At 37.5% G+C, this 26,254-nt stretch overlaps 1 protein-coding gene across 2 annotated transcripts in view; it reads right to left on the bottom strand.

The window, feature by feature from the left end:
* Positions 1 to 4,323: 4,323 nt before the first annotated feature.
* The window catches only part of LOC124721242 (nuclear hormone receptor FTZ-F1 beta), a 411,982-nt gene continuing 390,051 nt past the window's right edge, over positions 4,324 to 26,254 (bottom strand). For both annotated transcript variants that reach the window (XM_047246101.1, XM_047246102.1), the window contains exons 14-18: positions 23,472 to 23,693; positions 19,183 to 19,435; positions 18,571 to 18,725; positions 18,374 to 18,477; positions 4,324 to 7,502 (exon numbers count right to left, since the gene is read on the bottom strand). In XM_047246101.1, the coding sequence (XP_047102057.1) occupies positions 18,385 to 18,477; positions 18,571 to 18,725; positions 19,183 to 19,435; positions 23,472 to 23,693 (723 nt within the window). In that variant the 3' untranslated portion in view covers positions 4,324 to 7,502; positions 18,374 to 18,384. The remainder of the gene's footprint in view (positions 7,503 to 18,373; positions 18,478 to 18,570; positions 18,726 to 19,182; positions 19,436 to 23,471; positions 23,694 to 26,254) is intronic.

The following is a 26,254-nucleotide window of genomic DNA, read 5'->3' as shown; positions in this document are numbered from 1 at the left end:
GTGAACATTGTGTTAGCTGTCAGTAAAAATGCTAGAAACTGGCGCACACACACCGTGCTCTAAGTCTTTCAATTTGTAAAATGACATATATCTGTGAAGCCACCAAGGGTAGCAGCTGAGTAACAGATCCTAGTCAAGTGTGGTATTGTGTCATAAAGATAAATATTCTTTTTCTTTTGGTATAGTATCATTCTAATATGGCTGAATTGTAAATAACTAAGAGGTTTGCTTGCAGCCAAGCTCATCAGCTAATTTTGGAAAACAACTCATGCTTATAGGAAGTCCTTGTCAAAACAAATCCATGTTTCATTAACTCTAAGACTGTAAAGAAGATATGGCTTATTGTTGCAACAGGCGGCTTCAGTTGAGGTGAAGACTGTTTCTAGTTGGTAGACATGGTGTAAACAAAAGTATGGAACTGACTAACAGTGTGACAGCTGTGATCAGCATGTAAATAGCAACGTGAACTTTGGAGAAGGACTATATAAATTTTACAACAAAAAAGAAATCCACAAAAAGGAGATTAAACTCACCATGACACCATATGGCACAATTGCTGCTTATGAATCATATGTGTGCCAGAGGGTGCAAGTTGTGGTGCTCCAGTAAAGTCTTTCCTTACAATCAGTAAATAGATTGATATAGGAGGGTCCTAGACTATGGGAAAAGGATACTGGTCTCACTAGTTGCTTTGGGTCCTTCCTACCACTATCACTGCTTTTGAATTTGAGTGAATGGATGAGGCACTTCAACAAGCACTTTTCTCTCACCATCCACTCTGGTTTAATTTATCCAAGACTCTTCACCCATTACGTCATCACAGCTTATTTTCCTCCTCTTGATCTTCAATAGGCTACCTTAAAACATTTTATTTTGTGTATATAGTGTTAAATATGGTTTTCTTTTTTATTTATTATATAATTTCCCATCCTCCATCTATAATTTTCCTGCATTTACGCACCCCTTTCATGTGTTCACTGAAGTTCAGCTTGCTATTCTTCTCTTGATGGTAGCAACACAGAATAATTCTGTTGAAGATATACTGAACCAGCATCTAAAGTTGTCAAACCATGATATTCATCTTCTTCCAGGGCCTCTTTTGTTGTTGATTTTCCCTTGATGTATTTTTTGTAGCAAATCATATCTATTTGTATTGTGAATGATATGTCCTAGATATTGCAACTTTTGGCATTTCACTATCTTGATTAATTTACGTGTTGTGTTCATTCTTCTCAAAACTTCTATGTTTGTCACTCTGTGGGTCCATGGTATTCTCAGGCTCCACCTATAACGCCACAATTCAAAGGCCTCCTGCTTCTTCTCCATGTTTTTATTTAAGGTCCATGCCTCTACCCATACAGGACAGAATATACATAGCAGTGCCAAAGTCTAACTTTTGTTCTTAGAGTTAGGTAATAGCTTTTGAAGATAGCATTCATTTTCTGAAACACACTGCTTGCTTTTCGAATGCAAATCTTCATTTCTTGCAAGTTATCCCAATTTTGTAACTATTCCACTGATGAGCAGAAGGTCCAGGACCCATTAGATCTAACATCATACCAAATTCTAAGCGCAGATCCAACACAGTGGATCACATAGAATAGATCAGTTAATCAAGATGTCTTCTCTCTAGACAGAGGAATCTGCACAACACAGAAGCCCTGCACCTCAGCTCTATGGATTAGCAAAGATTTATAAAAATAATGTTACATGAAGATCAACTGTTGGCACTCCTGGCTTGCCGATGTATATACTGATTAAACACTCAGCTTCTCTGCTCCCGCCACATGTGGGAAAGACTGACACATACGTAAAGGACTCGGGACATTTCATTGGGAAGCTGAAAGAACTAAAACTTGGACCAAACGACACCATGGTCAGCTTTGATGTCATTTCTTCATTTACAAAACTGCCACTCAGTGATTCTGTCGAGTATATCAGTTCCATTTTCATGCAAGACATCACCAAGTTCTTTCATGCATGTCTCACCATGAACTATTTCACATGGAAAGACAATATCTACGAACAGCTGGAAAGCTTTGCCATGGGTAGTCCACTTATTTCAGTGGTGGCCAACTTTTTCATGGAACATTCCGAAGCACAGGTGCTGGACTTGGTGCTTTGTATGCCTAAGGTGTGGTCAGACACATTGATGGTACTTTCACTGTGTGGAACAGCTCAGTGACTCCCTAAGACATCTGAACAGTCTCCATACCAACACAAAATTTACCATGGAAGCAGAAAATGGTCAACAGCTACCCTTCCTAGATGTGCTGGATGTGACGCATGGTGAAAACCTGGACATAATGTGTATCAAAAACCAGCAGACATGGACCATTGCATGCACAAACTGTCAATTCACCACAAAAAACAGAAACGAGGCATGATTAATATACTCGTACCGTGAGCAAGACAAAGATGTGGGCCGCACAACCTCGAACACAAGATTGCAACATGTAGAAAGTGTTCTGAGGAGCAATGGGTATTCCACCAGTTACATAAGAAGTGTCACAGAATCAGACACTTTGTGAAGCAATACTTCAGAAAAAGAAATGTCATGTACAGCCTTTCTGCCATACATTCCCTGAGGGATCAACAGAGCTGGTTGTATATTGTACAGAGACAGCATAAAGACTTTTTATAAACTGACAAAGACGATCAAAGAGTGTCTCAGGTTGGCAGAGGAAAGAAGGGACCTGCTTGCAATACCAGGAACATATTGCATACCATGCACATGTGGAAAAGTCTATGTTGGAATGACTGAATGATCAATCACCATAATCACTGGCACGTGGAGAAATTGGCTGTGGTGGAGCATGCACTGTGTGAGACCAACCACATTGTAAAGTTCACTGACACTGAAGATCTTGCTGGAGAGAAGAGCTCTAGAAGGTAAGCTATAGAAATACGCAAGCATGACAATAGTTCCAACAAGATAGAAGAAAGCCTCAAAATGAATGGATTCTGGATTCCCATCCAGCAATGAACGACCTTGGCATGTGGCAAGGGGAGAACTGCAACAGTAATAACGACGGAAAAACAATTAGGCGTTGGCACACCAGGTACATATAATCTGCAGCCGTAAGCTCAACTCCTGTCCACCACCAGCAATGGAGAGTGAATCTTTGACAATGCCAGCCACTCATGCTACAAAAAAATCAGAAAAATCATCAAACGTCAGCCAAAGAACCTGAGACAGAAGCTAACAGGCATATTTTTAGTTCCACGATCTAAACCTAATGTGTCTGAACAGGGTAGCATACTATGACCCAGATGAATGGATGTTCCATCCACCAAGTTGTGGACACATCTTCGTTCTATGCTAAAACACTGCTATCAACCACAGAGTACCATGGCTGCTTCGTGGCTGTAATCACAACAGTCAATGGGACTGTCCAAAGAAAGTGACTGTCCTCACTGACTAATCCAATGTCAATATTCAGTGAAGGTTCTACCATCCTATATATTTAGAACACCTGGGGTATTCACAAGTTTCAGTGGTGAGCTCGAAAACTCCACCAGAGTTCCTTTGTTAAGATCACAGTATAGAAGACGGCTCATCATTGGACTAATGAAGTTGCTTCTGTCTGCTGTTCACTGTGCAGGTTGGTGCTGTTCTTTAAATGCTCCATGGTGTTTTTTTTTTATTTTTTAGCCTGTATTAAATTAACTAATTTCCCACATGTCAGTAAATCATGGCTGTTTTTGAAATGCTCTTAAATACGAGTTGAAGGCTTTTATTGGTACATGAAGCATAAAAACAATGGGGGCACTCAGCAGCATAAGTCTCTGTTGAGAGAATGATGAATGACATATGGGTTTTACAAGCAATCTTGAGAGCTTCAAGCAATGACCATGTGTTCATGGTTGCCTGGTTGAGCACTTATACAACATCATTGATAGAACTGTTTATTCCCATGATCCTCCACCTACAGTTACTGCAGAAGTGTGAATTACAGGGAAAAGGATAAACCAAATACTTTAGTTGAGATCTTTCTTCAATTTGTTGAGAAAATATTTTGCAGTTCAGGTTGGAGGAGAGCAGCATAATATTTCTAAGAACACTGAGAATTTTTTTTAAATTCTTTTAGCATATTTGTGTCCATTAACATCTTAGGCTTCAAGTCTGTTTTCTAAAAGATAGTGTGGGAGTGTGCAAATGGACTACCCAGCTTCCAAATTGCTTCACTTTTTATAATTAATGCTGTAGACCTTATTAGTGAACATGGTTTGAACAATCACACTGCTGCATTTTTAGGTAAATGAATGAAGTTTCAAATTAGTAAAATACTTCTAGTGTCATACAAGAACTATAAAACAAACAAGATGCTGAAATCAACATTTATTGTCATTCAACCATTGCAAATGAGCACATTACTATTACACAAAAATAATTTAGAGATTTCACTTGGTGTTTCACTCTTTTGATTTCAGGGAAAGGTTTCAATCAAGACATACATTGATGTACATGGTTACGAATGGTTTCACACCTTTTTATTCAACATTGCGTGTTTTGCACATTTCATCATATGTGCTGAGATTTTGAAATTATTTTCTGAGATACTAACACCAAAACAATTGCTTTAAAATTTCACATTTCACTTGTTGTTGAATATTTATGCTGTCAGTCTATTTGTGGTACAGAATACTGAAAAATTATTTGTTAAAACATCTGGGACACAAAATTAAAAAGAAAAATAAATGGTTTTCCCATTTTTTGCGTGTCTTATGTTCATAAATTTGTCTTCTACAGAGCTCTACCACCATTCCAGTTGAATTAGACAAAAATTATCTGAAAAGTTTCACTTGCCAGTGGTAATTTGTTTGCAATTATGAGAAAGAAAAGTACATGGACTCTGAAAATGAGAATATCCTGCAACATATGAGTTACCATACTGAAACAAAATTTAGACAATGGAAATGTCATGGTGTTTACACATGCAAAACAGAATGGAGAAGCTCATGCTTTATGCCAAAGAGTAACTTCTTCCTAGGGGATTTGTCGCTATGTTATAGAATTTTAGACATTTGTTTCTATCACACACAAACTGCTCCCACTTATAAACTATTACCACTCAATGAATCATTAAACTCTGAAAGAACTCAAAATTTGGTTCGCAATGTGGTATAGAACAGCCAGCCTTGCATTATCAGATATATTACACAACGAAGTATATGAAAACAGTAATTTGAGACAAGAATCTTTTGACTCCATAACATGTTAAATATAATTGCCATAATGTTTTAGATATGATTATCTGGTGTTTCACCCTACTCAACAGGGTTTTAATAACATTTTTAGAATATGAAAAACTACTTTGAAGTATTGCATTTGTGTTCTTGCAATTTGTAAATTACACAAAATTGATAGAATTCCAATTTTTAAATCACAGATTTCAAATAACTATAGAAAACTGACAAGTAACAGGAGCAGTGCTAACTGCCTTTAATTTACTAAACAACTGTCTTTCTCCATTTTAGAAAATCTTATTTTCATTGGAATAAAGCCAATGATTTGAAAGTGGAAGAATTAATTCTGTATTACTATGACATACATTGTTCCCATAGACTAGAATGAAGTGGCAAAAGTGTCACAGTCATCTTATATATTTTGTAAATGTGCTCATCATGTTACACTGATTTTTTATGAACATCTATATCTTTTTGACATTACATGACAGTGAAAATTAGTTTCATTGTCATTGTATTTTGAGGCCACAATGAGGACCAGAGGCACATCAGCAATTATCACAATTTATCAGTCATTATCTGTTAACATTATTTTATGGCTGTTTCAACAAAACAATGTCATGTTCAGTAATTAATTAGGTCAGTTTATTTCCACATAAAAGAGAAAGGATCTGCTGTTTTTAATCACATATAGAAAAAAGAATTCATCCAACCAATAGGAGATAGGAAAACATCCAGAATATCCTACTCTAGTAAATTTTACAATCGATTTGATATCATCCTATCAGAAATGATACAATAGTCACTGAAGAATAACTATACAAAATCGGTCACACATAACGTCATTATAGTCTTGTATAAATGGTTTGACAGCACCCTAATAAAATTACTTTCATTGCACAATTATCTCCCAAAACACAATTTCACCAATAGTCTTCAAAAGTTAAAATATCTCCTGACTGTAGAAATATCTGCCTTAAAGGCTGGAATCAATATTATTATTGATATCAATAACATTCATAATTTATGTGGAACACTCACATTAACATGTAGTATCACAGGATATGAATTGTCATCCACTGGTTACTTTGTATACTGTGTGACACAAAAAAATAATCATGACACCAGAAAACCCACATGTAAAGTTGATTTGTACAATGGTCTATTCAAGTAAATGCAGTCCTTTATTTTCTGTGACAGTACATTTCAACTTAAAAATGTAAAATCTCTCCATTAAATGAGCAAGTTGTGTAAACATCACAAAATGCCTCAACATAAATAGGGAACATTTATGATGGCAAGACAGTTTCCCTAAAAATGAATGCCACTCACTGTTTTTCCTCTTTAATAAAAAGAACATTACTTTTTTAAATGCTGCAGACTATGGAAATGATAAAATTTGAGATGTCCATGTGCCACACAATATACCAAAAGCTCCAAGGCTGTGGATGGTTATTGCTGCTCACTGGAGTTTTATGCAAGCTAGAGACACACTAATCAATACTTATAAAACTGTCTTTCTATTAAAAGTATAATTCACTAAATTTTCAGCTGCATTCTGCAAAAGGCATTTTTCTTGATGAACAATCTCTGTTCAGGGGCGAAGAGGAAGACCTTGATATTTGATGAGGCAACTCCAGTGTTGACCAGCATAATGGAGCGCTGCAATTTTCTGGCAGCAGAACTAGTTCATAGCCTCTTTTCACAACTTAATGTTATTTTAAAGCTTTATTTTTTTGAAAGCTTTGAAATTTTATCTAACAATGTTGTAAAGTAAAATGCTTTTAGAAAGCATCTGGTGGTGAGTCATCTGATAACATTGCACCACAATACATCAAGTAATATATTTTAAGTTTTTTAATAATAATATAATAATATAAAAATCTCTCTTTAAAAAACTGTCACATAAGAGTACTTACAAAATGTGGATAAACAATTTTTAAAAAATCTTTAAAACTGTATACTTACACATACAAACACACAAAAATTCACAGGACTCTATATACAAAAAAATAAAATACAAAGTAATAAAATACGCATATAAACAAATTTCTTGTGTTGCCCACAATTTGCACCATTACAATTTATGGGGAGTTTTGTGTTTGATTATATACAGAAGGCAGTAAAGTTCTGAGGCTAAGTACGTATTTAGCTGATTATAATAACCTTTCATTGTATAAAAATACAACAAAAAACTAATGTGGCAGTTGGCTACCACACAATACCACCACCACCCATAGCTACACTGTGACCTAAAATGGCTCTCCTTTGTTTACAGGCAAGTACACAGTCACGTGAAGGCACAAAAGGACCTGCAAAAGAAAAAAAAATTACTCACAAACTGAATTCTGCAAATAATCTGAGAAACTGTTTAACCATATAGGCAAAACCAAAAAAGTTGCTTCCATTGTTACTATGTGCCAGAATAAATTTAGCAATTCCATTTCCATTCTTGGTGTTGTTTTTATTTTTGCAAACTTAAACAGAACATTTAATATGAGGCTGAAGAAGAAATATGAAAGATTTAGTCTAAATAATGGCACATAACATTTCTATATTGACACTGTAAGGCACATATAAATATTTATATACAAGTAACAAACCTTTACTTGAAAAGATAAAACATTTCTTCTTGTACAGGCTACTATGAGAAAAGGGTCAACAAGACCATTTTAAGATGCGGCATTGTGATTGTAGTTAGATGTTTAACCTTTCTTATACACCATCATTACATGCCACTCCTTTCCTCTGACCATTCTGCTTTACCACATTTCGAGGCTCTCTACTAATCTAATAATCTGTTCACATATTCTCTAATTGTTCATTTATCAATTTATGTACAGAGAAATAACTAATGGTTCAACAACTTCAAGCTTTAGTGTTCATTTATGAAAAAGATGGGAGAAAGAATAGGGTTAAGCCACCCACTGACGATTACATCATTAGCAGTGAAACACAACCTCAGATCTGATAAGAAAGGAGCAGGAAATCTTGTGTTCTTTTCATGAGAGCCATTCCAGTATTTGCTATGAGCAGGTTAGTGCAGCCACAGGGAATCTACATTTGGATGGCAAGACAGGAAATGAAAATCATGGTCCTTCAGTACCACCCCACTGGAAATAAGATGGGAACAAAATGCAAACTTTTGGAAAAAAAGGAAAGCTTTTGGAAAGAAAAACACAGTTTGAATAATACTGAACAGAAAAGATTGTGGGAAAATATATGGTGAAGGTACAGCTCAAAGACTGGGTTATGCGAGTTGTTGCCGCAGGTGTAAATTTTGAAATGAAATAAAATCCATGAAAATGAAAATAATAAAATGATACTGACAGAAGGCTTGAATTATTAAATCTTACATAACATAAAAATGTAAGTACGTACCACATCTCCTCCTAAACCAATAGGCTGATTTCAATGTTCAATGACACTCGGTACAAATATCACTTACTTTCCAGAAAGAATAGCTGTGGGAGTAAGAACCATCTACCTGTCACATGAGTGAGGGAAAAGGGGGGGGGAGGGGGAGGAAGTGACTTAGCCCACAACATGCAAATAGCCAGACCATATTCACTCAGTGACTTGTTACAAACTTTACACATAATTTTAAACCTTTACTAAACTTTATCTCACTGACAACCTCCACAAAATGATGAAAAGAAAACACAAAATGATGAAAAGAAAAAAGTTTATCGATTACTACATTTTCACTGTTTATGCAGCAAAACTGGTGCATCTGGCATGCCATTTCAATTTAAAACTTCAATTTAAAACTTCCACTAATCATATTCATGACACATTTTGCAAACAGCATTCACGTATACCACTGAATGCACCAGCAAAATTATATTATTCTGTGACACATCGTTCAGGAGATATGACATCATAAATATTGAGCATCATGAAAACTGAAGGGCAAATTTTGATACAGATACAGGTGAAATATGTTAAATATATTTGAAATATATGTGACATGTGTATATGTGGACAAAATCATGAGTAAAAAGCTCCTCCCAAGCCCCTGGTTCAATGTCAACCAAATTTGGTAGACATGTTACTTACTACTTGGAAAGAAATAATTTGGGGCTTAGAACTAGCAGCTTCTTAGGAAGATGGAGGTTCTAACTCTGAGAGAGAAGGAGGAAGGAAGGGGAGATGGACAGAGAGAGGGGGGAGGAGGAGATGGAAAGAGGAAGGGGCTGATGGACAGAAAGAGGGGGTGGTGCAGTTAGAAAGAACTGGTGGGAAGGAGGAATTTGACTAACAGAAGATTAGAATAAATACATACCTGGGCAATACCAGGTACTCAGCTAGTAATTGTATAAAACTGGTATTATCGTAACAACTTGCCATAAATATGAAGAATGTAGGGGAGTCAATACATTCCAGAAAGCAATTTAAAATTCAAGGAATATGAGACTACAAGATCACTGAAATTTGCCATTTCAATGGTCAACCATATGAACAATATGGGGGTGCAAAGAAATCATAATACCTACCACTCAATGCAAATAACAAAGTAAGACGTACTTCCTGTAACTAGTATTGAATGCAGCTGATTAAATGCATATAAAATTGTTCATGTATGGACCATGTTTATTGTGAACACAGTATCAAAATAGTAAAAATTTCGTGAGTCATATTAATAAAGCTTTTGTTCACATCACATAATAATTGGGGGGGGGGGGGACAAGTATGAGAAGGACTCAAGCTTTCTTTGAGGGTTCCGAACAAACTTAATTATGTGTATAGATAACAATTTTGTGTGGCTCAGTGGCCTGGTGCAAGTCATTCTACTGGATGACCTTTTGCTGACCTGGCTGACCCTAACCTAGCCCTATCATCCAACCAGGGAAAGGGGACCTACAGTTAAATGCGGAATCTGAACCGTGAGTTGTTTTTGGTGATTCCTCACATTGTTGGGACTGAAAAAACACTATGTGCTGACCAAGATTTGATCCCACAACCTTTCTGTTTCTGAGCATGCACTTTACCACTAGACTACCATGCCTGACATGCATATAGGTAGTTCATCTGTAAGTTTTGCTGAGTGAGCACTCAAGTATCAAAATACGTCACATAGTTGGCTGTATTATCCTTTCAGTGCATTGACTTGGAAGATTAAATTATTTGCCATGTCAAGGGGCCACAGACCTTAGCACCTGACATAAATTTCAGCTTATACCTTAACCCATTCATGAGAAAAAGATAACAAAGTGACCCCTTACAGGTTCCGTTTTACTGATTGAGGTACAACCCTAAACAAGTGACAGGGATTTCCGAATAAGGCTCACAACTGCATCTCATCTGTATCTGCCTCATCACCAACTGTTGTATGGAAGTCTCTAACTCACTCCCCTCCCCGACTTCCCCCCCTCCATCCCTCCTCCCCCCCCCCTCCCCACCACCACCTCCACCCATCCATAGGACATTTTCCCTTCTTAATTTTCACCTGATGAAAGTACCAAGTGCAGTGTGCCATGGAAATGATCCATGACAACTATGAAATGATGCTTAGCTTCAGATTTATTTTGAGATTTTTCTTTGCTGCCTTACTGTAATTACCAGCTTGAATGGCACACTTTTTCAACCTGTCAGCTCTATAAAACTTTTATATAAGATGAACTACAGAGGATATGAACACGTTTTCTCATTTATGGACCTTATCTACAGAAATAATTACAGTTCACATTATTAAAACAGAATCTCGAGAAAAAAACATCTAAGCAGGATTTCTCAGATGAAAACTATTAAAACTTTGAAACCTCTTAGTATTGAGAACCATTTAATGGGGGTCCTGCATGGAAGATAAATAATTAGATGAGTAAAGGTAGCGTTGTGGTCCATGGACTTGTACGATAAGTCTCAAACCTGCTTACCGTATTCAAGCCTTGGTCTTCTTGAAAATTCTTACCATCACCACGACCATCACCCTCCCTCCCTCCACCTCCCGTCCCACAACAGTTCCTTTCATTACAAAACTGAAAATTCCTTGATGGTTCTTGATGCATTTTATCAATCAGTCCCTTCTTTTAGTCAAGACATGCCACAATTTTCTCTTTTCCCCCATTTCAACTCAGTACATCCTCATTAATTATTTGATCTACCCATCTAATCTTCAGCATTCTTCAGTAGCCCCACATTTTGAAAGCTTCTGTTCTCTTCTTGTTTCAGCTGCTTAATGTCCATGTTTCACTTCTGTATGAGGCTGCACACCAGACACATACCTTCAGCAAAGACACCCTAAGTGCTTAAATTTATATTGGGTGTTAACAAATTACTCTTTTTCAGAAATGTTTTTCTTGCTATGTTCAGTCATTTTGTATTCTCTCTACTTTGGTGATGATCAGTTAGTTCGCTGCCCAAATAGTGTAACACCTCTACTACTTTCAATGTATCATTTCTTAATCTAACTTCTTCAGTACCACCTGATTTAATTCTACTATATTACATTACTCGTGCTTTACTTTTCTTGATGTTCATGTTATAATCTCTTTTCAAGACACTATCCATTTCATTCAACTGCTCTCTCAAGTCCTTTACTGTCTCTGACAGAATTACAATGTCATTGACAAACCACGCAATTTTTATTTATCCTCCTTGAAATTTAATTCCTTTGGTTTCCTTTACTGCCTACTCAGTGTACAAATTGAAGAGTATTGCTGACAGGTTACAGCCCTGTTTCACACATTTCTCGACTATGGCTTTCCTTTCATGTCCTTTAGACTCAAATAACTGCAATCTACTTTCTGTACAAGGTGTACATATCCTTTTACCACCATGAATTTGCCCTGCTACTTTCAGAATTTCAAAGAGTGTAGTCCAGTCAACATTGTCAAAAGTGTTCTACAAATCTACAAATGCTGTAAATGTATGTTTTCCTTCCTTTTCATCTATCTTCTAAGATAAGTCTTGGTATCAGCATTGCTTCACGTGTTCCTACATTTCTACAGAATTCAAACTGATCTACCCCGAGATCAGTATGTACCAGTTTTCTGTCCTTCTATAAATAATTTGTGTCAGTATTTTGCAACCAGGACTTACTACACTGATGATTCTGTAGTATTCGTACCGTTTACCACCTGTGTTCTTTGGAACAGAGATTATTACAGTCTCTGTACATCTGAGGTTATTTCACCAATCTCATATCTTGCACACTATGTGGAATAGTTTTGTCATGACTGGTTCTCTCAATGATTTCAATAAATTGAAGGGAATTCCACTGCTCCAGGGGATTTAAGTGCCATATCAAATTTTATTTTCATAGTGTCATATCTCACATGTCACCTTCAATTAGTTCCTCTTCCCTTCCTGTAGTATTAGCCTCATTTTCATGTCACCTATGCAGCACTTCTACATATACCTTATGCCTTTCAACATCCCTTCTTTGCTTTGTACTAGCTTGCCATCTGAATTCTTGATATCCATACAGGTGCAACTCTTTTCTCCTAAGGTCTCTTTAATTTTCCTATTGCTAACATCTATCTTTCCCCTAGCTATGCATGCTTCCACAGCCTTTCATCAGTAAACAAGCCATTCTGCTTATCCATTTTGCATTTTGAGTCAACCTCACTTTTTAGACATCTTTATTCCATTTAGCCTGCTTCATTCATTGTATTTTTTTATATAAACGTTGTGTGGCTAGGGCCTACCGTTGGGCAGACCGGTCGCCAGGTCTTTCGCTTTGATGCCACTTCGGCTACCTGCACGTCGATGGGGATGAAATGATGATGATTAGGACAACACAACATCCAGTCCCTGAGTAGAGAAAATCTGTGACCCAGCCGGGAATTGAACCCGGGCCCTTAGGATTGACATTCTGTCGCGCTGACCACTCAGCTATCGGAGGCTAACATTTTTTTATATTTCCTCGTTTTGTCAATTAAATTCAATATCTCCTGTACCATCCCAGGGTTTCTACTAGGCCTTGCCTGTTTACCTATTTCATCTTCTGTTGCCTTGTCTATTGCATCTTGCAGTGCTACCCATTCATTTCCTGTTGTATTCTTTCTGACTATTTTGGCCAGTCGTTGCTTAATGCTCCCTCTGAAACCCTCAACAACATCTTCAGCTTATTCAGATCCCTTCTATTTAATTTTCTACCTTTTTGCAGTGCCTTCAGTATTTAATCTGTAATGTATAGCCAATAAATTATGGTCAGAGTCCACATCTGCCCATGAATATGTCTTAAAGTTTAAAATCTTGCTTTGAAATATTGGTCAAAATCTCCTCCCATCCAGAGGAACTAGTGCAGATGACTGAGAAGATTGGGTGGGGGTGAGGAGACAAATCTATGTCCCAAATTCAGGAAGGTATATCTGGACTAGGGTACTCTTATCTTTGTCTGTAAGAGCATGGGAACAGTGGATAGCCCTATGGAAGTGGTCCCCAGATATCTCATGGTAAGAGGTGAAGGTGCTGGTCAAGAAAGTGGCTGAATTATTCAGGACTGCAAATTTATCAATTTGTGTACCAAAACTTCTTAAGGATATTCCTCCAATGAGTCTGTTCAGGAAAATATGTGTGCAAAACCAGAAGATCTCAACAGAGGACTGGAGTATAATTAACAGGAAGGTTGTATTAGATGTCCACACCCTTGTGATGGAAGTCTGTGAGGAATCCCAGTGGGCAATGCAAGAACAGGACCTGAAACTGTACTTATGGTTCTTGCAGGTTACCATCTGGGTAATTAAGGCCACTGGAAGTGGCCATGGCAGTATGTTGGTGGCTGGAGGTGTTGCAGATAAACCTGTAACACAGTAAGGGGCGAACTGCCTCTGCGAGTTGTCTTCTGGGAAGATAGGAAGTGGACGTGGCCTTCATTCGGGAACCACATCTACATGAGGGGGGGGGGGGGGGGGAGAGTATATCAGGCCTCAGAGGAGAGCTACTGTAAAGTCTGGAAGGTAGGAGATGAGATACTGGCAGAAGTAAAGCTGTGAGGACCGGGCGTGAGTCGTGCTTCAGTAGCTCAGTTGGTAGAGCACTTGCCCGCAAAAGGCAAAGGTCCCGAGTTCGAGTCTCGGTCGGGCACACAGTTTTAATCTGCCAGGAAGTTTCAGCTGGAGGTAAGTTGACTTGTGTTAGAAATCTAAACAACAAACATGCATTTGTGTTGAGAATAGAACTTCATTCATGCCAATGATGGACTTCTGCTCCAGTGACTTAGTGACCCATAAGGATGAAACAGTGTAAAAAAAGGGAGCATGAGGAATTTTGTATTGGCCTCAGCTTGCCTTCCTTGCAACGATAATGCTGCTGCTTCCCAGGAAGTAAAGAGACTGGTCTGCTCACAGCTGGACGAGCAACTTCTGGTTGGATGTGATGCCAACACTAACAACCTGGTGTGGGGAAGCACTTACACCAACAGGAGAAGTAAGTACTTACATGATTACCTATTGGTGAGCAGTTTAGAGAGCTTGAATAGGGGTAGGGAATTTAACTTCAAGAATAGACAAAGGGAAGAAGTAACTGGCATAACTTTATGGCCCATTTTAATGTCCAGTTCCATCAAACAATGACATGTGGCAATGTAGCCATCCTTATCTGACCACATGCAATTTGGATAATAAACAGACCATGGCCTTTAGGAATCGTAGGAAGACACTTATTTGAAGTCAAAACTTTGATATCAAATCGAGTAGATCTTAAGGAAATCGTACTTAGTAAACTACCCAATCACAAAGAAGTGCACAACATCAACTGATCTTTGTCTATAATAACCCGGAATTGTAAAGGAAGCAGGTAAGAATACTGTTGAACTTTGCAAGAAATATAGGACAATGGGTAAAATATTGGGAGGCATGTCAGCCAGCCAAATTATGTGAAACAGTACTTCACCAATTTCTTGGGGAGATGGAAAAAGTGCTACACTTTCAGAAAATTCCTCTTTGCATTTTACTGGATACTGAGGGGGCCTTTCAGCAACACCAACTTTGAATCCATGGTTATAGCCACAAAAGAGTCAGTACTAAAACCACTTTAAGCGGGTGGAGTAAGACCATAATGAGCAGACGAAGGGTATAAGCTACCATGATGAATGAGAAAATGGTGAACAACTCCATTAGAGTGTGTCCACAAGGAAGTGTTATGTCTCCAGTACTTTGGAACCCAGTGGTCAATGAACTCATTAAAGAGTTAAATACTAGAGGCTAATTTTGCCACAGATATGCAGACAATTTATTCATAGTAATTGTTGGCAAATTTGCAAGTACTGTAGAACAATGGCACTGAACACAGTGCAAAACTGGTGCAGGAAACATAATCTAAGGGTCAGTCTCAGGAAAACTGTTTCAGTAACATTCATGAGGAAGCATATGCATGACATTCATAAGAATCTTAATCTCTCTGGAAAAATTCTACGTGTAGAGGTTAGTGAAGTATGGGTAATCCTGGATGTGAAACTACATGGACCCATCACATAAAGAATAATATATGTTCCAAGGCTAAAGGTGCTCTTATGTGAACTGGAAGGGCCTATGGTAGAGACTGAGGTCGAAGCCCCAAGAGTATGTACTAGATATACACAGTATCTGTAATAAGGGCTATGATAACTTTTGCAGTTATAGTATGGTGGAATAAAGTAGAACCAAAGGTGGCTGCTAAGGAGCTTGAGAAAGTGGAAAGGCTGGCCTGCTAAGCCATAACAGGCATAATCAGCAGCACACTCACTGCTGTGATGGAGACCATGGATTACAGTGAAGGAAACTATGAATAACTGGAAATATTTAGGATATCCAGTACCCTACACTAATATAATAAATGTGGTAAATATAGGAATGGTCAAGGAAATGTGGGCTGACTATAAAAGAAACTCCAGCTGCTTCAATAGACCTTAGAAGGTAACTGTTGGAAGTAGGGAGCAGTGGAAGAACAAACAACGATATTGTTCAAGAGACGTAGTCTTGTTTGAAGACAGTTTGAAAACAGACAGAGGTGTTGGGGCTGGGTTTATGGGGTACAGCCTGGGAAAGAGAGAGCAGTCTCTCTAAGGAAGCTAGCCACAGTTTTCCAGGTGTAAATATTTGCTATTAGAGTGTGCATGGATGAGAATATGCATAGGTGCTACAAGGATCATGGCATGTACAATCATTCTGACAACCAAGCAGCTCTAAAGTCTCTTATCAGCCCCTGCAGTGAGATAAAATATTGTTGTAGAATGCCCTGAAAGCCTAGGGGAAAGCTAAATCTGCTATGAGCCTGGGCTACTGATCACTCGGGAATCAGTTGCAATGAAGCAAGTCAATAGGCTGGCAAGGACTGGTTTGATGAGTCCAACTTGTTGGACTCAAACCTGTCCTAACTATCAATAAGATGATGTAAAATCAAAACTTCTTCGCTGGCTCAATAAGCAGCATGTAGAATATTGGACTAAGATTGAAAAATAACAAAATGACAAGCTAATGATGCCAAAAGCATTTTTTAAGAGGAACTTCTGCTATCCTGGTTTCCAGCAGGAGACATACTGAGCTCATGGTACGACTAATAACTGGCCATGGGTACTTTAAGAAATACTTGCACGTGAGTGGTATAGAGAAAGAAGCAACTAATAAGTGTAGACTATGTGCCAAGGGGAATGAAACTGCACCAGATTTAATTCTTCAATGCGAAGCACTGGAGGCTAAAAGACATGGAATATTCAGGTCATTAATTCCAAAAGAAATTGGGTCTAATAAATAACTAGTAAAGGGTCTCCTACTACACTTTAAGCTTTACTAAAACAACAAGGAAAAGAGTTTCACAATTAACTCAGTTCTGATGTGAGCAACACAGGGCTAAGAAACTTTAGTATTGTCTCCCTGTACAAATCAAATCCAAACAAATCTTCCTTGCATTCAGTGATTCCTAGTACCAACACTGCAAGCCCATGTTGGTTACTGTTACAAGGCCAGATGAGTCAGTCATCTAAACTGTTGCTCATGAAACTGAAGTCTGATGCTCCTCTTCAGGAACTTTATGTTTGTCTGGCCTCTCCACAGATGCTCCTCACTCACGCCACCAATCCCACCACCACCACCACCACCACCACCACCACAATTGTAATTTGCACTTTCTTTCCCATATTTTGGAAAACATTGTCACTAAAAGTATGCAGAGTATTTTTGTTGTTAAATATTCAAATTGTGTAAATGAAGAGCTAAAAACCTATTCATCTACATCTACATACTCTGCAAGCCACTTTACAGTGCATGGTAGAGGATACTTCTAGTCACTGCTAGTCATTTTCTTTATGTCAAAAATGGAGTGAAAGAAAATTACTGCTTGCATACCTCTGTATGAGCCCTGATTTCCCATATTTTCTCCTTATGATCCTTATACAACACAAAAAAATGGAAGCAGCAAAATTTTTCTGCAGTCTCTGTCTTCTTTCCTCAAAGGGCTTCCATCAAAGATCACAGAGCATTTCCATAACACACATGCTAATCAAGCTGATTGGTAATGAAGATCACTCACACAAATGCTATCAAACATAGTGTAGAAAACCACTTTTTTTTACAGAAATCCTCACTTCACCAAACTTGCGCTAACTGAAGCTGAGTTTTGTATTTCGTCTGTTCTTGGTGCACAATCATCACTTAAATAAAATGTAAAGTCATTACTAACACAGCTCAGTCTGATCGATCACCAAATATGCTAATGTATGTTACTCCCAATTACAACCAAAAAATTTTTTGATAAGATATTAATACACTAAAATTGTTGATCTTTTTCTATGCCTCCCTTTATTCTCAAAACAGGTTGATTCCTCTCAATTTACAATCTGTGTGACCTTGCCCAATGACACGCATACCAGGGGGGAAAAGGGGCAGTGCCCCCCCCCCCTTCCCACTCCTTAGTTCTCAGAAAAAAATATAGTGTAGTCAGGCGTTTTTATTTAAAGAAAATGCTGTAAAAGTTATGTTATCCAAGTTTTAACAGGGTCGGAACTAGAACTTCTTTATGGCTACTGAAAGTCACCATTTGTCTTCTAAAATATTCCATACCTGCCAGATCTAGTGCCCCCCCCCCCCCCCAAAATGCAGGTTACATCTCATTGTAATTTTAGAACAAATTTTGTTAGTAAATTCAAGACTGTTATGCAAGGCAATAAATAAAACAAGCTAAAAAGCATTTCAACAAGAAAAGACACCAGATACAGAACCACTTCCTTTCAGTTACAGAAATTGTGCAGTGTTACATTACTTACTTTTAACACTATCAGTGGTCCCCTCGCAGTAGTTCCATGAGCAAATTGAAGCTTGGACCTTCCTCCCCTTCTCTATTTTTAACAGATAACATTTCCTTCCCAACCTGGTGGACAAGAAATTCAGTTAGTACCTAAATGTGAAAAAAACCTATTAACAATAATGCAAATACACAAATGTCATTCAGTTGCTCTCTTACCTGACACGTTCTTTGTAATTCCGGAATTCGCAGCAACAGCTCTCCAAACTTGGATGGTATTTCAGGGTAGTGAGCAAGAGTATAATGCTGAAGTGCTTGCAGAGCCTTCTCCTGGGAGTCACGAACCTTTTCAGACTCTCGCAAGTCACTTGCATCTACGGAAAAAAATAATGAGTTTCTTTGTATTTGAATCACAACTAATGTTGCAAGAACCAAAAAATTAAGGCATTTAAATGATTTTCTTTTAAGTTCCTGTCCACCATTAGAACAATTTTGTTTTACTGTGACTTCAACTATTAATACTTAACAAAGCAGTTACTTTATGCATGCTGTTGGGTAACTGAACTGAATCAATAACAGTCAATTTGAAACTTCCTTCAATTACCTCTCTATAGCACTGTTGGATTTTCATGTTCATTTTCTTTAACAGCAAACTGTATGGAATAAGAATGACTACAACTTCCTGTTCATAATTTTTTCAATCTGTCAATAATAACAGTTTAAACTATCAAGAAGTAACAAGAATTTTTCCACTAGCGATTAACAAAACTAAATTTTCTTAATTCTAAACAAATAATAATATAATAAAGAGCAACTCAGAAATTACTATACCTGATGTGAGCAGAAGGATGACTTTCATTGCAACATATTCGTATTGATCAACCCGCAATCGTCTTAGATGATCTGTGAAGTTTAGCATACGTTCAATGCATGCTCCAAGCCCTAATTCACGAGCTTGTCCCAAGGATAATGATTTGCCTAGGCTGACACGGATTTTACCAGGTGTTGATACAGAACGGAAACAACAAGAAAACAGCAACAGCTCACACCATGCATTGATCAACAAAGCTATCTGATCATCAATCTGCAAAGAGAAAAATAGGTACAAATGTTAAAGTGTCATAGTAGCAACAACTTTCAAGAAAACATTTTAGATCCTCCCATTCTACTTTAAACAAAAAGTGGTACAGTTTTACTGAAATCAGGAGTGAATTGTAAAGACAATGCATGCTGTTTTAAAACAATTTATGAAAAAATGAATGGGGTAGGACAGAAAATTGTTAGTATTTGTATGAATTAGTCTGCTCTTATGTTATTCATGATCTCTATGCATGTAAATGATTACAACAGCAAAATCATTGTCTTCCACAAACACATATTCTCTAAATTCATTCAACAGAACTATAATAGCACAAAGTGGTCTCTCTTACAAAGATTCCCATTCCACTGCCTCAAGCATTTATGTTAAAGCTTTATGTGAGCTCTACCTACATGGTACAGTCCTAACAGCACACACATGTATTTGTTCAATGTCTGCTGTCATAATTTCCTGATAAAAACATCAAAATACTGGAATAGTACTCTAGAACTGTTCATAATAGTACTCTTGTATGCTGTATCCTTATAAATGTGCTGCTGTTTTCAAGACTCATTCCAAGAAATCTGAGTCTTCCATTCACTTCCTTACAACTTTTTTTACATGTTATTCCCATTTCATGTAAGTCTGTGGTATTAGACTAAATCTTTAAACAATGTGAGGAGCTCCTGTAGATTATCATTAATACTGTGGACAGATACTCTTTATTAAGAGCATTATCATCCATTATTCACATTTACTGGGTGTTGACATTCAGTACACGAGGTGGAAATTCTGGCTAAGTTGTTCTGTATTTCCTTGCAATCATCTAGTTGTGTCTGAATGCTGGAAACCACTAGATGCCACATAATCATCCTAAGATCTTAGGTCATTGTAAAATTTCATACAAGCAGCATGGATAGTATTTGCATTCTTATGACTGAACCTCAAAATTATGCAGAAGAGTCCCACCCTAACTCAAATTTATCAGCAATTTCTCAGGTATGAAATAGTTGTGTGTGACAGGAAAAGAGCATGGGTCACTCCTGTTTATAAAAATGGTAAAACAATAAATTCACAGAATTACAGTCCAAGTTCATTAATTTCTGCATATAATAGAATCCTAGTATATATTCTAAGCTCAAAGACAATAATATTCCTGGAGGAAGAAAACAGCATGGATTCATGATCCTATCCTGCTATCGTGCAGGTAACGGAACTGTCAACAAACAATCAAACAGTGCTACCAACCACATCTGATGAATATTTATGAATACTGAGAACATTAATGACTTTATTACTCTTCCTTAGGCCACACCAGATGCTACTTTTGTTTATGTTTAATGTTCTCTGTCCACTATAATGCACTCGGTTGTCTATTAGCGAAACATTCTGCAAGCCATTCATATATTTGTAAATATATTCCGTATGATGTCATCTTGGTTTTCAGTTGACAATATGATACAATGTCAAATGCCATTTGGGAAACTACAATAATGAAATCTACCTACTCACCAGCAAATACTGTTTGCAAGGTATCATGTGTGAATAACAAAAGATGTATTTCACCTGCAAATTTCTTCCTCCAGGAATATCACTCTGTTCAAGCTTAGAATATGCTCAAGGACCCTAAAACAGACAGGTGTTAATGGTCTTGGACTGTAACTCTGTGAATTTATTGTTTTGCCCATTTTATACACAGGAGTGACCTCTGTTCTTTTCCTGTCACACACAACTATTTTTTACCAGAGAAATTGCTGATAAATTTGCATTAGTGAAGGGCTCTTCTGCATCATTTCGAGCTTCACTCATAAGAACAGGAATACTATCCATGTGGTTTGCATAATATTTTACAATGAATCAAGAGCTAATGGTGGTTATGTGGCATCCAGTGGTCTCCAGTACACAAGCAATCTCAGCCCCTGAAGTACAGTATCACTTTGTATACTGTGCTATTTTGGAAATTAAGTCAGTCAGTTCACATATAATATGCATTCCAGTCAACTAACATCTAGCATCAACCTTGTCACCCACACCTCCCACTCTTTCTTGCTTTTATTCTTATAACATTCATTTTTATTTATAGTTACCTCGTCCTGTTTCCACATTTCTACTTCTGTTTGCATCAGATTCTCCATTCCCATTTACTTAATTTCTTATTGCTATACTACATTCCACTTCATTATCCTTTTACCTGCATTTTTATTGTATGGTCTGTATTCTTCCCTTCTGTTGTATCCTAGCCAGTAATGCCAACCGAGCCCGCTGCCAAAAGGTTGGCAGCATCAAAGTCCGGACGCCGTCCGCATAAGCAGCGCCAGCGATACAGGAAATCGCCGCAAGTCTGCGCGCGCCACCGCTGGCTTCTGGCTTCTTAAGTGCTGGAGTCGTGAGCGCTAGGGCAGTTCTGTATTCGCCGCTCAGTTGTATACTCGCCTCCGAATTGTGTACTTGGTAGTCAGTTGTGTGTTCATCGCAGCAGAGTTGTTGTTTGTCGTCAGCCGACGCTGACCTAGCCGCTCCGACTCGAACTAGACAGATTTCTGTAGACACCGAGTTCACTACTGTGTTACTGTATCTTCATTAATAAAAGATAAGTACCGACTTTTATTTAATATGAGTGTTTGGGCTTTCATCTTTCTGTTCACTGTTCCAGCGGACCGGTCGGCCCGCTATTAAAAGTGTGACGGTGACTTCGTAAGCCATTTCTACAGCCAAGTGTTTGTCGCTACGAACACCGCCACAAAACCTTCCATACATTCTTATGCCCTCCATTTCATCATCTCTGTCATATTTAACCTGCTGTTAATATTTTCTCCTTTTGTATGATGGACAATTACATTATGTCATATACAATACTGTTGCTCTACAACTGTCACACAGCATGCATGCTACTACTGTCTAAAGTTTTATCAGTTATTTTATGTGTATTTTATTCAGTTTCTCAATTGTAATGAACTGACTTGTAGGCTAACGTGTGTAAAGGAAAGCCACATGCTTTGTCCATAAGTAAATTGTTATCACAGTAGGATGACCATTATTAAGATGTATTCATACAGGGTGGTCAGAAACAGTCTGAAAAGCTTTTACAGATGTTGCAGGGTAGGTTGTGCTGATTAATAATTGTTACGAAAAAAAGTTGATACATTGCACCATTTTTGAATTAATTTGCATTACAGTCAATCAATCAGGCTGTTACGCACACAAATTCAAGTGACCCACCAGATACTGTTAATGTCAGTTGTTCTCATAGCCTAGATGATGGCACACAAGACTGCTCAGCCTCTGGCTTAGATTCGTTCCTTACTGTCACCCACGTACAATTTTTGTATCACTCACTTGTTTGATTTTAGGAAACCAAACAAAGAACATGTTTGGCAACAGTGTCTCTGGCAGGCCACTAGAATTTCCACATGTGATGGCCTGATTTACTAATATCAGTGCTAATTATCTCTCAAATGGGACAACAAAGAATTTTTTTCTTAAAAATTACTTCTCCACAAAATCTCCCCTGAAACACCCTTACAAGTTTGTCAGACTGTATTAATGCAATTTACAATAATTTGTAACTTCATACGGAGTAGTCTCAGTTGAACTTCAATTGGAAGAAGATGGGGTATGAGGTAGTGCTGTTCAATTTTACTAATGTTACTTTATACTTTTTGTGTGAGGAGCTATTACTGAGCTTGTTTTGTGAGATTATTGTTTCCTCTCGGCAATTTCATTATCATGAACAAAGCTAAAAAATGGAAACCTTATGTTGTGCACAATATTTTTCAGAATTGGAATAATCTGAGCTAATAAAATTGCAATCATCTCTTTTGCAAACATACCAGTGTTATAAGTATTTTGGTTTTGTTGTTGTTAGTGATGTACAATCTAAATGTCATTGAAGGACCAAAAATATACTGTGAAATTTTAAAAATACATGGCACAGAAGTGAGATACATTATGTGGAAATTAGATGCAAAACCTCTCATAAATAAATAGATTTATATCCGTCAGGTACAACATGTATGTAGTTCATATACTGGGGCATACTTACAGAAATGTTTTTAAACAGAGGCAAGCTTTTACACCACTTCACAAGACGATAAAGCCTGTGATCTGCAATGTTGCACAAATTGGAGAGAAAGTCTGGGCCATTATTACTGGATGCAGAGGTACTGGAACTTCCATTGCTGCTATTGCTACTGGAACTATGTTCTGCCAGCTTTTGAATTTCCTGATCATTGTAGTGCCACAAGTGCTCCACATCCATTATTTCCTAGAAAGTAAAAAAATCCTTTAAATGTGGACTCAACATAACAAAATTATCATCTAATCTGAAAATATAAACTTAACTATGGAAAATTCCCTTAAAGGCATATCACTGTCCCAAAATAAGGATGTAATCAAACAGTGAACCAAAGGAAATTATAGAGCTAAAAATACATGGTAAACATTTACTTTATAGTCACCTGATTTGAACTGACTTGTAAGCAGCTGCAATTTTCATTCAATTAAGACAAGACACAAAACTGAACTGCAGTAGAATTATACTTGCTTAATTAGTATGTAAGTAGGTGTGTCTCTATTTCAGGGTCCATCTTCAATATTTTAAATAAAAGCTAAGGGATTAAACTTCTGTTTGCATAAATATACTGAAAAAATTCCCAATTATACACCTAATTATCTGAATGAATCACTCACAGCTCTTTAAATTACATTACTGTAGTTCATTGAGCAGTATTAATTTACTAGGAACAACTATGAGCACAGAATGAATCCAACAATTGCACAAGAATTGATGGGCTGTATCACAAAAATTAATTGTGCAACAAGTTGCATACCAAAGAAAGATGTTCATGTATACCACTTATCTAACTATGTGAACAGCTAGTAAGCATACAATAAGTCAAGTGTATAGGCGCAACTCCTCTGAGTGAAGGAACAAAATTTCTACCATTTTGTACATTACCGTATTTACCTGATTATAAGAGGAGATATTTTTTCCCAATTCCACCAATTTCATAAATACAGGGTTGTATTATATTTTCAGATTAAACTATTTCTGCTGATGTCAACATTTTTCTGCAGGTTACTAAGTTAACATAGGGGTCATCTTGTATTTATAGTTGGAGATTTGGCTAAATTGAGGTCATGAGCAGACATACTCCAAAGTATTCAGAAGGGTAGCACTGGCCAAGCATTACTCACATTTGAACAGGCTCAAGATTTCGTGATACATCAAAGTGCTTGATACAGTATAAAGCTTGCTCACACTATCATGTGACATTTGACTCACAAGGGCACGGGATAGGTGAGAAACTATGAACAACAATTTATTGCTCTGTGTTTTACAGTGTGTTCATCTTATATTTACAGATGAAGCTTTGGCTTTTGAGGTTTTGTATGGATTTGTTTTGAAGAGTTCTGAAGGGTAAAGTTTAGCAAACAATACGCTCATTCAAATAGACTTGAGATTTCCCCAGTACAGCTCAATACAGTATTCATCTTGTTCAATATTCATCTTGTTCAATCAGTCATATGACATGTGACTCGTGGATCTAGTGCAATGGGTGCATACATGAGAAACTATGAACGAGGCACAACAACAGTCTAATGCTCTGCTTAAATAATTGACAATTTTGTGAAACACAGGGGCAAACAGCATTAAATTCTATCAACTGACAAACTTCTGTTGTATCTGAATAGGTTTTCAACAGACGTTCTCATACATGTATGGATACCTTATACACACGTTTTTGCTGCTTTTTATGTAAAGGCGAAAATCTTGTCCTTCAGAAACCATTATGTGATTCTGAACCCTAGTCAGCATTTTATTTGGTTATGAGAAACTAAAGATTTACAAAGTGCATTGCACATGAAAATCTGATTCAAATATTTGTGACAACAAAGATACTTTTCATAGTTTTCCTTTTAGGATGATGACAATGATGATTAAAAATAGTGCTACCACAGATGAAAGGAGCAGTTAAGATAAAAATTCATGTAAACAATTTCTTTTTGTTTATTTTATTTCTCCTTGTATTATCAAAATGCATACAACCAATAAATGGTATAAGTTTAGAATAGATGTAATGGTAACTTTCTAGGCAGATACCTTACATAAATAAAAGTTTGTAATTTTGATTAGTCAGAATATGTTAAAAAATAAATTTTTCTCAAGGAGCCTCTTAAAAAATGAGGGTGGGGGGATGGAGTCATCTTATACTCAGGTAAATACTGTACAGGGTGATTCAAAAAGAATACCACAACTTTAGGAATTTAAAACTCTGCAACGACAAAAGGCAGAGCTAAGCACTATCTGTCGGCGAATTAAGGGAGCTATAAAGTTTCATTTAGTTGTACATTTGTTCGCTTGAGGCGCTGTTGACTAGGCGTCAGCGTCAGTTGATGCTAAGATGGCGACCGCTCAACAGAAAGCTTTTTGTGTTATTGAGTACGGCAGAAGTGAATCAACGACAGTTGTTCAGCGCGCATTTCGAACGAAGTATGGTGTTAAACTTCCTGATAGGTGGTGTATTAAACGTTGGTATAAACAGTTTACGTCAACTACCCGAGGCGATGGATCGGCCGCCAGGCAGCCCATGACAGAGCACTTCATCACCGGCCTCCAAGAAGCCCTGATCTTACCCCCTGCGATTTTTGCTTATGGGGGTATGTTAAGGATATGGTGTTTCGGCCACCTCTCCCAGCCACCATTGATGATTTGAAACGAGAACTAACAGCAGCTATCCAAACTGTTACGCCTGATATCCTACAGAGAGTGTGGAACGAGTTGGAGTATCGGGTTGATATTGCTCGAGTGTCTGGAGGGGGCCA

This window comes from Schistocerca piceifrons, chromosome X, assembly GCF_021461385.2.
Source record: "Schistocerca piceifrons isolate TAMUIC-IGC-003096 chromosome X, iqSchPice1.1, whole genome shotgun sequence".
NCBI lineage: Eukaryota > Metazoa > Arthropoda > Insecta > Orthoptera > Acrididae > Schistocerca > Schistocerca piceifrons.
The sequence above is the reverse complement of the archived record's forward strand: the minus strand, read 5'-3'. Positions and strand labels throughout refer to the sequence as shown.